We start from the raw sequence: 12,688 nt of genomic DNA, 5'->3' as shown, positions 1-12,688 counted from the left end.
CATCTGTGCTAGAATTACATATTGGTTAATGTAGTTTAGTTTAGACCACTGTTAATTACTTAAATTAGTAATTACTCATTTATTGCTTCACTTACGCCACACAAATCCTCTTAACTACAAGATTAAAGTCTTTATGTGTTACTCATTTTCACGCGCTGCAGCCTCACAGTCACATTTTGTCACGTGATCGACATCACCTGACGATGACATGTTATTTTTTTCTATGCCAAGGACAATTGGTGACTTATGATTCATTCTCTCTAGTTTGCAGACAGCACACAGGGATGAACAGTAGTCCGACAGGGAGTGTTAAACTGTAGAAGCTTATAACCGTTTATTAAATACAGTGAGGGCTCCTTCGATTACCCAGAATGCCCTGCTTGTTGCCGTCTGGCGAAGGAGTGACTGTGTGAAAAGAATCAGTTAGCTGCCTTTGATACCCATTAGGTTGTCGTTACTATGCATTTGTATTGTATGAAATAAGAAAAAAGAGGGAAAGAAAATATCTGGGAAAGGCGAAATCTGTTGTCGTCTATACACCAAGCGATGCCTCTCTTCACGACTAACCCCTTTGACCAAGATGTTGGTGAGTAATCACAACTGGAGGCTGTTATTAGCAGGCTAGCTAAGTAGCTGTGACCAAACAGCTTTGTTTGTGTTCTCCAGCTGTGGGCAACATTTCACTTAGCCACTGGATATATATTATTGGTATATGGGTAACGTTTGGTACATACTGTAGGTTGTGTAAACTGACAACCTGAAGCCCATGATATTAATTTTGATGTCTGTTTTGCTTGTTTTTGAGGAGCATAGATGGCTAGCTTGCTCCCCTATCCTATGTGTATATTTAGCTAGCAAACAGCAAGTGACCGTTTGGCGAAAGCATCCTAAACTGGTGATGTTATTCTCGAGATGTATTACGTGTATTATTTAAGTCAGGCCAACTCTTAATGAAGGCGGAGACACAGGCTTGTCATCGGATCACTGAATTGAGTTAGCAAGCCATATCACTGGCTACCTTTATGTATCCCATCTTCTGTTAACTAACCACAATTATGTGCTTGACCTCTCACAGTGAGTGGAAGTGAAAGAGGATGCGGAGCTATGGGAAACCACAGAGTATCGCTGTATTTCCTGTCGTCTCTTTGATCTTTGTCGAGTGGTTAGCCACCTAATTTTCATGTAGAGCGTGTAGTTTTCATATAGATGAAAAATACACAACACCGTTCACTTGCACAGCCCCATACACAGCCTCAAGCCCAAACCCAGCAGTAAATGCTGTTTTGATCAAACAAACCAGCCTTTAACTGATCGTGCTCTTCTGTTCCTGGCTTTTACTACTGTTGTGAGCATCTGTTACTTCACTATACTGTTTTGTATGACATGACAGCAGCCAAAGTGCTTTACAGGCTCACATAGTCAGTCAACATAATGAAAAATAATAAGTGGAAAAAAACGTCAGAAATAAGAATAAAAAACATTACTAGTCAACTAAAACGGGTGGAAAAAAGACATTTGCAGTGAGTGTGATCAAACCATGAGGGACCTCAGACTTAATTAAAGCAAGTGTAAATAAATCTTTAGAGCTGATTTAAATCATCAGCTGTTGATCAGATTCTTATTTGGGGAAGCAGATTATTCCAGAGCCAGTGGCAGTAACCACATTTGCCTGGTTGCCTTTAGCTTTCAGTCAAGTAAGGGGCACTGAGAGAAGTTGTTGGGATAATGAGTTGGTGACCTACAGACAAAAAAAATATCTGTTGTGAAACTCATTTATTGGAAACTTCACAGACAGCCAATGCAGTTCAACTAAAACAGGAGCGATGAGCTATCTTTTCTTTGTACAAGAGTCAATCAGCTGCGTTTTGAACCAACTGGAAAGCGTGGAATTGGGCAATCCTATATACAGAGAATTGCATTAGACCAGGTGAGATTTGGTAAAGGCTTGGATAACAGAACTGGCTCTAGCAGTGGTTTTCACTTGGTAAAAGCTCTCCTTCACAACATTCCTTTGATTGCTAAAATTCACGGAATGTCTCATAAAAACACAAAGATTGTCTGGTTAAAGGACTATCTGCCTCACTGAGGATGGTTGTGTAGCTTGGGGGTCTGAATAAAATAACTTCAGTTTTTCTTAGTTTCTTTCTTTAGTTTAAGGGTTTGTTTTTGTTTTTTACATCTGTGATTCCAGATCTTCCAAACATTCAAAGAGGTTCTTTATGGTTTGAACACAGTCAGGTGTGGCAGGTAGATAAAACTGGGTGCCACATAACAAGGATAATGAATTTTGGCTTTCTGTCCATCTCTAATACTTCCAATCTTGTTTAGGGTATATTTAGGGTATATTTTTCTAATGCTTCTTTTGTCAAGAGCAAAAGAAGCAAAAAAAAAAAAAAAAAACACTTTTTAATGTACTTATTACTTCCCAATTATTTCTTCTACTTCCCAGTAACAGCAACTGATGACTCATGTTAGAAAGCAATGTCAGCTATTTACACATCTTATTTCCATTCCTATGTTTATACTTGGAATACACTTAGCTCTGTAATAGACTGGGACCCTGTCCAGGGCTAACTTAGACTCTTGCTCTATGACAGCTGGGATAGACTCCAGCCCAACTGCAACCCTGAAAAATCAGCGCTGTTGATTGCTATGTGATGCCACTGACTGATGTTTATTATTGGCTAAATATTATTGGCACAACATTCAAGAAGATGTTAAAATGTTGTCAGACAAAGCATTTTAACATCTGTTTAATCTAAATCTAAAATGTTCTTGTTAAACACCTTATCTGCTCAAAATTGCACAAGTGGTACTTGGTAAAACATGAAGCTGCTTCCAAGACCAGAGGAGTCAAACACACAGAGTAGATGCAAGACTAACCATTTCATTTGGAAGGAAAACCCCAAAAACACAATTCTTAAGTGGCAAATAGAACCCACTGCTGATTGAAATGCACTGATCCTTAGATAAACTTCAGGTGAAGTCTTCGCAGATCATGAGCTGTTAGATTGTGTTCACTGTAGTGCGGTAGTGTTGATGGGGCACTTCTCATATATTGTCAGCCCTTTGTATCTCATCATGTTTATGCTTATGTGTAGAGGAACATAGTAATCTTGTTGTTTTGATTTCTCAATACCAAACATGATCATGAAAAGAGGATTCTCACGGACCGTTTACAACAGTGATTCTTTTTTTTTTTTTTTTGTAGGATTACAGTAGCTTTATTACTCCTCTACAGAATTCCCATGTCTCTTCTTTCCCATCTCTAAATACAGTCATGCAGAAAAAATATGCTTTTGCTGTAAAGACTTCTTCTCACGCCGGTTGGTGTTCTTCTTTCCTGCAGAGAAAGCAACCAGTGAGATGAACACTGCTGAGGACTGGGGCCTCATTCTGGACATATGTGACAAGATAGGGCAGTCACGCACTGGGTCAGTTAACTTTCCTCATTCTGAGGCATACCAACACATTTCTTTTATATTTTTGAGTTTTGGATCATTAGAATATATATTCAAGGAAGTCTAAAGAAGTTTAAAAGAAGAGCTTAATATAGCTTAACCTTCTCAAACCTTTGAGTTGTGCTGTTCTGTTCCAGGCCCAAAGAATGCCTCCGCTCTATAATGAGAAGAGTGAACCACAAGGACCCTCACGTAGCCATGCAGGCACTGACTGTAAGCAGACTCTTAACAAACAGCCATGTTTTGTTTATGTTTGATAACTTATTTCTTAAATGACACTAAGCTATAAGCTAATAAAGTAACCACATTTACTCTTTTATAAGTGATAAATTACGTATGTCAAAAGTATTTCAGGTGTTTACTTACTTCATGAGGTTCATGAAGAGGATGTACACTTTGTCTTCGCAGCTTCTCGGTGCCTGTGTCTCAAACTGTGGGAAAATTTTCCACTTGGAGGTGTGCTCCAGAGAGTTTGCCAGTGAAGTCAGTAATGTCTTAAACAAGGTGTGTGGTAAATTTCACTTTCTTGTGTGTTGTCCAAATAAGCCACATTAACTATGTGGGATTTCTTCAAAAAGGTTCACTTTTGATCCGTGTTGGCATAAAATGCTTTAATGTGTGTTCTCCAGGGCCACCCCAAAGTCTGCGAGAAGCTGAAGGCCCTGATGGTGGAGTGGGCGGAAGACTTCCGCAATGATCCGCAGCTCAGCCTGATCTCAGCAATGATCAAGAATTTACGGGAACAGGGTGTCACGTTCCCTGCTGTGGGCTCCCAGGTTGGTATATGAGTATGGTGGTTTATACCCCACCCCCACAATTGCAGTGGATACATACCTGACGTAAGTTGGAAAATGTTTACTGTTCAGAATAAACGCTAATATTAATGTGAGAAAAACAAAAACTAGGAAACAGTGTAGCGACTCCTGTTTAATGCTTTACTATCGCATTTCACTCATTAGCTAACAAAACTGAAATGATGTTCGCTCAACAAGCATCATCTTTACCTTACGACAGGTAAGCTAACATAAACATTCCTGTAAAAACATTAATATAAACAAGGTATCAAAGCGACACACTAACTTAACTCTCTAAAACTGACCCACTCAGAGTTGACGTCACAGCTCCAGATTGCTGACGTTTTACATTCTGGTGCACTGCAGTCGTGCTGCTGTGGAAGGAAAAGCTCTGCTTTGACAGTCTGCATTCAACTTTGTTTTCTGGGAAATCCTTTAAAATTCCACGTCGACGTGTTTTTATAGTCTATGTCATCAATTATGCCGACGAATCGTTGCAGCGCTAGTGGTTAAGATCAGAATTTTAAGTTCTGGCTCATTCTATTTGTAATGCTAGTATCTCTCTTGGTTTGCTCAAAATCCATCCCCGTTCTTTTATTCTTTTGAGTCATGAGTGTAAGTCATTATTTATGTGAAGCACATGATTATTGTCTTCACAGGCTGCTGAGCAAGCAAAAGCAAGCCCAGCTTTAGTGGCAAAGGATCCCTCCACATCAACAAACAAAAAAGAAGAGGAGGATTTGGCCAAAGGTAAAGAGGACTCTATCAGATAATCAGAGCAGTGCACAGTTTTTGTAAAGGACTCTTGTATAAAGACTCTTTTTAGTATTCAGACACACATAGAAGTGCATTAGAAGCATGTTCATTAAACACATTTTAACTGTTGTTTATTGGCTTTGAAAAACTCCCCCTGTTATTGTGGATTAATGAATTGCAGATGTTCCACAAGGTTTTCAAGGGCAAACACACAATCACACTCTTGTGATTATCTTATTATCTCTCTTGTGTGCAGCTATCGAGTTGTCTCTGAAGGAGCAGCGTCAGCAACCGCAGACCTCAATGTCGAGTCTTTACCCAAACACCTCCACCCTGCTCTCCTCACACAAGTCTGACGGCAGAAAAGTCCGTGCCATCTACGATTTTGAGGCTGCAGAGGACAATGAGCTCACCTTTAAGTCGGGAGAAATCATCACTATCCTGGACGATAGGTGAACATTTACACAAATATAATCAAGAGCACACAACAAACCAGGACTTTCAGTATATAATAGTGAGCAGATTTCCCGGGCCTATGTTGCGTTCTAATTTGGATGGCTGTTCTCTTTGAAGCCTTTTTGAAATGCTCTTTAGAAAAGCACAGAATCCATGAACTCAAAAGAAAAATACGTTTTAAACATCACATCTATGTATTCATGCTTTAAAGAGGTCTGGAAATGACTTTGTAAAATGCCAATGAAATTATTAAGGATTAAATTCAATTACTAAAGGCAACATTTTTCTCATAATTGAATGGGCTTTTTGTTTTCTTTCTCCCAGTGACCCAAACTGGTGGAAAGGGGAAACATATCAGGGGGTGGGGCTGTTTCCCTCCAACTTTGTCACTGCTGATCTCACTGCAGAGCCTGAGATGAGTGAGTACACACACTTGAATCATTGCTGTTTCTTTGGGAGCCCATTTAGTCCATTAGCAGCATTGCTTTATAGATCTGGGAGTGTGATATCCAGAGAGCAGAGTGCAGTAAGAGACACAAAATAGGTACTGAAAAAATAACACTGCCTAAATTTCTGGGAAGGAGTTCAAGCAGTGTGTGATCAGCACTTTCTCCTGCTGATAATCTTTTCTTATGTACCAAATCTTTTTCTGGTATAATTACAGAGCCCTCTGAAATGCAACATTCATATTCATATGTTGGTATCTTGATGCTCTGTTCTATCTAATTCATTGTTTCCACAGAAATGTGTAGTCTTAAAAATTTATTCTTGGGAGTTTTCTGGCTTTTTCATCACATCCACTTTTTGTTGGTTAAGATAACCTTTGTTGTTATTGCTTGATGATTGTATGGCTTTGTCATATTGTTGATTCTGTGGGTTTGCATACTGGGTATGTACATCATGCTGTTGCACTTCTACTGCCTTCATGCTGTGTGCCACCGTTTCTTGTAATTCGAGTTAAAGAAAAACTTTTATCAGCTCGTAACTTCTATTTTTATCTGATATCTGTTCCTGTGCTGCATGCTTCTATCAGAGCATTACAGGCGATCAAGTTAGTTTGTTCTTATCTCTTACGTTTGCGTTGCTGACCACTGCCACTGTTGTGTTGTTTTTCTCCTGCTGCATCTACGGCTACTTGAAAACCCACAGTGAAGACGGAGAAAAAGACAGTACAGTTCAGTGAGGACATTCAGGTAGAGACCATAGAGCCCGAACAGGAGCCAGTGTACATAGATGAGGTGAGTGCTCTGCTGTGTGCGCTTTCTTACTCAGATCATTCAGATTTATTAAGGTCACAAGTTTCTACAGTAAATAAAAAAATCTCTTCCAGTATAAGATAAAAAACTTTATTACTTCTGGATTAAGTTGTGAAATGATCTCACATCTATCCGATACTTATCACATCTTCTCAGGACAAAATGGACCAGTTACTGCAAATGATTCAAAGTGCGGATCCAACAGACAACCAGTCTGACAGTGTTGAATTATTACAGCTTGAAGGTAATTTTCATTCACTTATTTATTAATTTCTTATGCAAAATATGAGTATATGGAAGTGAAAGAAAACTATTTAATAACATTGTACACATGCTGCATTTTGGAAAAGGTGGATTTCTGTCAGCCAAAGAAAGAGATTTAAACAATTTTTTCATCAGGTGCCTGCAATCAAATGGGGCCCCTCATTGATCAGAAGTTGGAGGATATTGACAGGTACATTGTGTTGATGTGGCGTGCTTTATTCATAGAAATTCAGAACATTGTAAGCTCAGCAGAAGCGAATAACATGCAGAAGGTGTTTGACAAGATATGGATTGCTGATTGTTTGTATCACCAGGAAGCACTCGGAACTGTCAGAGCTGAACGTGAAGGTGATGGAAGCGCTGTCTTTATATGCCAAGCTGATGAATGAAGATCCCGTCTATGCCATGTATGCCAAGCTGCAGAGCCAACAGTATTACATGCAGCAGCCTGCCAGCGCCGCACAACAGGTGAAGTCAATACAAACTTCTTTTTTTTTTTTTTTTTTTTTTTAAATTTGAGAAGCAGCTACATTCTGAAAGGGAAGTACCAACACTGGGAAGTCTAAGACGCTTGGAAAGAAAAGATAGATTACCATGAACCTGAATGATTGAGAATCTACACAGACAACATTAGGTGTTGTCATTTTTTCAAGGACTTTAAAGCTGATTGAATATTAATATTTACTTTATGTTTATATTTGTCACCACAGGTCTACCCTGGTCAGCCTGCATCAGGTTCATATGCCATGAGCAGTGCTGGGGTGCAAGGCTATACCGTTCCTATGGAGCAACTTCCTCCTGGAACTCCCATTCCTGGTCAACCAGTTCCCAGGTGAGTTTGAGGTTACCCACGGTCCTGCTACAGCACACAGTACAAATACTAAGATTATCAGTTTCCGCTGTTTATCTCCTCTCTTTTATGTGAGATGAAAAATGGCAAATACATTTAAATGCTTAATTAAATTCACGTTTCACTTATTCTTTAAGTTATTTTTACATATGGTAAATTTTCCGCTGGTATCAGAGGCTGTTACTCAGCTGCAGAACCAGGCTTTCACTTGTTCCAGCGTTATAGACGAAGCCTTCTTAAATACCTGAACAACTTCTGGTTTTTCCTCATTGAAATTGAATCTTGGTTTCCACATTTTAAATCAAAGTATTTGCTGTACTTGAAATTGAAAGCAGTAATTTCTCACCATTGAGCAATTCCTTACACACCACAACAGTTCTACTCTTAAACAGACAGAGGTTTACTAGTGTTAAAATAACTTGATGTAGTATAATATTCACTTTTTCCCCATCATTCTTTTCACAGTGACGTTCATATGTACATGGGCCAGCCGCCTGTGTACACTGCAGCTCCAGGCGGCATGGCACCAGCAGATGTTCAGTCCTACCAGAATCCAGCCAGCAACCCTGGCCCAGCACCATGCACAACTCCCGCAGGCATGACGCAGACCGCAAACTACAGCGCTGCCTCTGGCGTGAGCATAGCACCCTCCACAGATGTCCCACAGGCCCCCTTCTCAGAGAAAGCATTGTTATAGGGCCACCGGAGCTCACTGATATCCTCACAGGCACATATGCACTCTTACATACAGACACAACCACACACTCACAAAAAAACAGACCTGATCAAATAGTTATAGTTGAAAATGTGTTTTTATTGCATAAGTTGACACCAGATCAATTAAAACACAATTTAAACAGAGTAAACTAACATTGGCATGTTTTCTGTTGTATTCAGCCGATATACAGTCAAAGCTGCAGTGCAGAACTTTAATTTCCTTCCTCTGGCAGTCAGAGTAATTAAACAAAAATATTATTTGATTTTCACTGGAAAGCATTAACCTGTTATTTGAAGATTCATGCTGCTGTCAAATGACTGCGCATATGTCTAGCAGACGTTTGACATACTACTTTTATATGGCGGAGTTTACACTGGACTTCCATTTATTTTTTGAAGGAGTTGGAGAGTGTTCATTGTTGTTGGCTTTCCGTGTTTCTCTTGTTTATACAAGCATCAAATCTCACAATACGAAACGCTCTACAAGCCTGATGCCAACTAGATGCGAGTCTTTATTCTTCTGTTTTTGTTTGATTTTGTTGGTTATGTGATTTTTGGCTTGCAAACAGTTTCTAGGTGCAGTCCCATCATCTTCTGGTGGTAGTAGACACTACATCCTACCAGGTGCTAGTAAAATAAGGGAACAATGTATTTTAGGAAAAGAAATAGTTGGATAAACTTTCTTTTCTTTTTAAACAACTATTCAGATAGCCAGAAAGATCGCATCTTTCTTTTTTAGATCTTAGTCTCTCATCTGACTGGTGAACTCTTTTCTTTTTTTCATCCAGAGTATTCAAAGAAATTAGAAGCGTAAATCTACTAAGGATTCAGTTTCTATCTGCCATACGTCTAGCCCAACTCCAACTGCATAGCTCCCAAAGTTTAGCTCTGGCTATTTCGCCACACATCTCACATTTCAAACTTCAATAAACTGCAAAGTTTAGAGAGTTTTATCAGGTGCTAATAGCCTTGACTATAGCAGACATTCATTTTTATGCAAAGGTCCCACACTCCAGCTTTAAATACACAGTTCTGCTTCTCTTACCAGTAAAGAAGTGATCATGGGGATTTATTTAAAGAGCTCACACTACACTGAGTCACAGATATAAAAGTATGGAGCGGCTTTCAGTTTCCATCTCTCAAGCCCGATCACTTCAAATCTAGATTTGATAGCAATACATGCATTCAAATATTTTCTTGTCACATGCAAAACCATTATGGCATTAATTGCTTTGTATTTATTTCAGACTATTGAACAATTATGGCAACACTGAGTTACAAAACATTTTTTTCCAATTAGTTCCTAGAAGAAAAACTAAAACTTTGGTGCTAAGAAGTTGTTTTTTAGTACATATGGAGTTAAATTTGCATGCATAAAAGGGTTGTTTTTCAGCAAAACAAATACTCTTTAAATATTAGATTCTCTCTTCCAATATTTAATGCTGAAGCTTGACTTCAGAATATGCCATTAGTTTTGTTTTTTTTCCTGTATTATTAAATTTAATAGTTCTTACACAACAACTTAAAAATAAGAAGAAGAAATGTCAGTTTCCCACTTCTAGCTAGCTATTTAAAAAAATGCAATTACTATTTGATCAAGTGTGAAATATATGCACACACACACAAACACACAGCTTCACACCACCCTCAGTACACACACTGAGACTGCACACACACGATGCACACTACAGGCTGGCATACAGCAGCGAATGCACATACAGACACAGCTGCACTACTTGGTTCACGTATCCTGTAGTAGTGTGTGATCATTTTCCTTCATTCACACACTGACATAGAAATAAAATGACAGTGTCCCACAGCTTTCTCACCCACTTAAACAAACTATAGTTCTAATCATGTCTCAGAAAGGGGTGTCAACTTTTTTTCTTCTTCTTCTTCTTTTTTTTTAATTAAAGGACTTTTGGTCTGCTGAAAACATCAGGATACTCTTACATTCTGTATATGTTGTCAAATTTTAGAAGTACTGAAAACTGAAGCCACTTTGTTTTTGGAGAGAAAAGAAAGTAGAGGAACTGAAGCATGCACATAACTCTTGTATATACTGTACTGAACTAGTAGTGAAGCCACATGATGACCTCATGGGTGGAGCTGTATGCTAGCACAGCTCCGGCTGTTTCTCTCAGCCTTAAAGGCGAACTCTGCAGTCGGGATTTTCCAGATGTGTTGAAAGGTGTCGAGCCAAAGAGCACAAAGTGGTTGCAGGGAAAAAGTGTCTGAAAACAAAATGGTATATTTCTTTATTTCTATTCTTTTTGCATTGTTTTTTTTTCCTCTCAAAGAAACAAGACTGACTGCTTAATTCATACTGCAGAGTTTTCCTTTTAAATCGGGCGGTTACGCATCTTTTTTGATGGCTTTGCTTTGTACCCATCAGGGGCTGTGTTAGCAAACCCGCACCACAGACTTGGCTACTAAGTGGGAGAGCCCCAGTGTCTCCCCAGTGTCTTTAAAGCATTTCTTTAGTTAGTGTTGGAAAAATAAATGCTTATTTTTTTCTTTTTGTAGTACGTTTTAATTCATGTTTTGATTATTGTTAAGATATTTTAAATGGAGAAGCAGTGAAGGATGTATGTATTCAGAGAATAGATCAGGATATGTAATATTCTGTCTAACTTAGTTGTATATTTAATTGCTTACACAAGAACATGGACATTTCTCTCTGTGTTTGATACATGCTTGATGTACTGTAGGCTCAAATGATAATGTAAAAGCTGACTGAACCCCTCCATGCTTTTCAAACCTGTCCGTTAACACTAATACAGATTCTACCTGAAGGTGTCTCTGATTCTGAATATTCAGAGTCAGGATTTGTAAACGGCTCTTTACCAAAGTCTCCCTAAGCTAAACAGTTAGCGCTATGTAAGTCATTCAAGATCAAATGTACAGGTCTGCTCCTCATATCCTACCGTATTCACCTTATTCTTCATATTTATGTAATTTATATTGCTTCTACTCGGACAAAGCCTTTGGGAAAGAGTTCATGTTTACAAAAACTGACTGGACTATAAAAAAGGAAACTAATTTATCTGTTGTATTTGACATCAAATGATGTTACATGAAGGAATTATTAAGAATTGTTCAATTTCTGGTGAAATTAGTGTGTTGATCTAACAAATTGGTGTCGTTTAAGTTTTTCAGGAGGTACTATGTTTCAAACTTCCTACTTCTCGACACCACTGTGAGATTACAAAGCGACTTGTTTTAAGCTCTGTACCTCCAGTTCCTTAATTGAGCGCTAGAAAGATGAGGAATATTTTTTGTTTCTTTGTTTTGTTGCCTTCAACTAAAATCAGGAGCGAAATGGAAAATTAATCTGTTTGTTCAAAGAGGGTTAAAAATATCAAAGTAGCAGCTGTTCTGGGACCATAGGAGCCAGTTTATTGTCACGTATCATCCAAATGTCACATCTTGTTGCACCCCCAGAGTTGGACTGTAACCTGATGTGTTTTTTTTTGTTTTGTACAGGACTGAGATGCTGCCATTTTTTTTTTTAGTTTTAAAGCAACATTATTGTAAAGGTTCCGTCTAAAGGTGTACCCTGCTGTTTGTATGTATTCTTTTAACCATACTTATTAATTGGTATTCACAATAAAACCAGGCCAAATGTACAGAATACTAATGACTTCACTTGGCTTGATATTGTGTTCATATATTTATGCAAGTAAGAGTAGTCCTGATTATCACAGTATGACACACACAGTCTGCGTTATTTATAGGATGATCCGTCCGTCATGTTAAGAAGTATAAACCACCATGAATCAGTTTCACCTGCTTTGGTGTGACTCAGTGTGACAACAGGTGCAGTGATTAGGCAACGACCAAATAACCCCTCCAAAACAGCAAAGACTGTGCAGGTGGTCGATGCAGACTGTTGCTCTCTCCCTGCTGACTGATTTTTCTCTGGTTTTGCTGCAGCTGGTTCAGGTTGCACAGGTAGTCTCCCAGCGCACTGCTGTGTCTCCCAGCGCAATTCCCAGAGTGTGGAGGACAAACCAGGAAATGGGCCTGCAACTGCAAAGAGAGCTTAACAGGGAAGGAGAGGGGGTGTAAACCCAGCAGCAGGACTGGTATTTGTTTGTGTGAAAAAGAGCGCTGCCAGAGTTCTAGAAAATG

At 38.9% G+C, this 12,688-nt stretch overlaps 1 protein-coding gene across 1 annotated transcript; it reads left to right on the top strand.

Moving 5' to 3' along the window:
• Positions 1 to 211: 211 nt before the first annotated feature.
• stam (signal transducing adaptor molecule (SH3 domain and ITAM motif) 1) lies at positions 212 to 12,190 on the top strand. The gene is made up of 14 exons (XM_085438026.1): positions 212 to 586; positions 3,350 to 3,434; positions 3,599 to 3,674; positions 3,870 to 3,965; positions 4,091 to 4,237; positions 4,915 to 5,005; positions 5,268 to 5,463; positions 5,792 to 5,886; positions 6,617 to 6,705; positions 6,880 to 6,967; positions 7,123 to 7,177; positions 7,302 to 7,455; positions 7,698 to 7,819; positions 8,303 to 12,190. Exons 1-14 carry the CDS (start codon positions 547 to 549, stop codon positions 8,532 to 8,534), a joined length of 1,566 nt encoding a protein of 521 aa, XP_085294152.1. The 5' UTR covers positions 212 to 546; the 3' UTR covers positions 8,535 to 12,190.
• The last annotated feature ends 498 nt before the right edge of the window (positions 12,191 to 12,688 follow it).

The sequence above is a fragment of the Copadichromis virginalis genome, linkage group LG18 (genome assembly GCF_057382275.1).
Source record: "Copadichromis virginalis isolate Kocher_CV1m ecotype Utaka linkage group LG18, C_Virginalis_male_GT1.1, whole genome shotgun sequence".
Classification (NCBI taxonomy): Eukaryota; Metazoa; Chordata; class Actinopteri; order Cichliformes; family Cichlidae; genus Copadichromis; species Copadichromis virginalis.
Note: the sequence above shows the minus strand (reverse complement) of the source record. Positions and strands in the feature narration are given on the sequence as shown.

Excerpts from the sequence above, each read along its gene's own strand:
- stam (XM_085438026.1), top strand. The coding sequence starts at position 547 with ATGCCTCTCTTCACGACTAACCCCTTTGACCAAGATGTTG. Across the intron at positions 587-3,349 it reads CCCCTTTGACCAAGATGTTG|AGAAAGCAACCAGTGAGATG; the intron begins GTGAGTAATCAC and ends TCTTTCCTGCAG. Across the intron at positions 4,238-4,914 it reads TCCCTGCTGTGGGCTCCCAG|GCTGCTGAGCAAGCAAAAGC; the intron begins GTTGGTATATGA and ends TTGTCTTCACAG.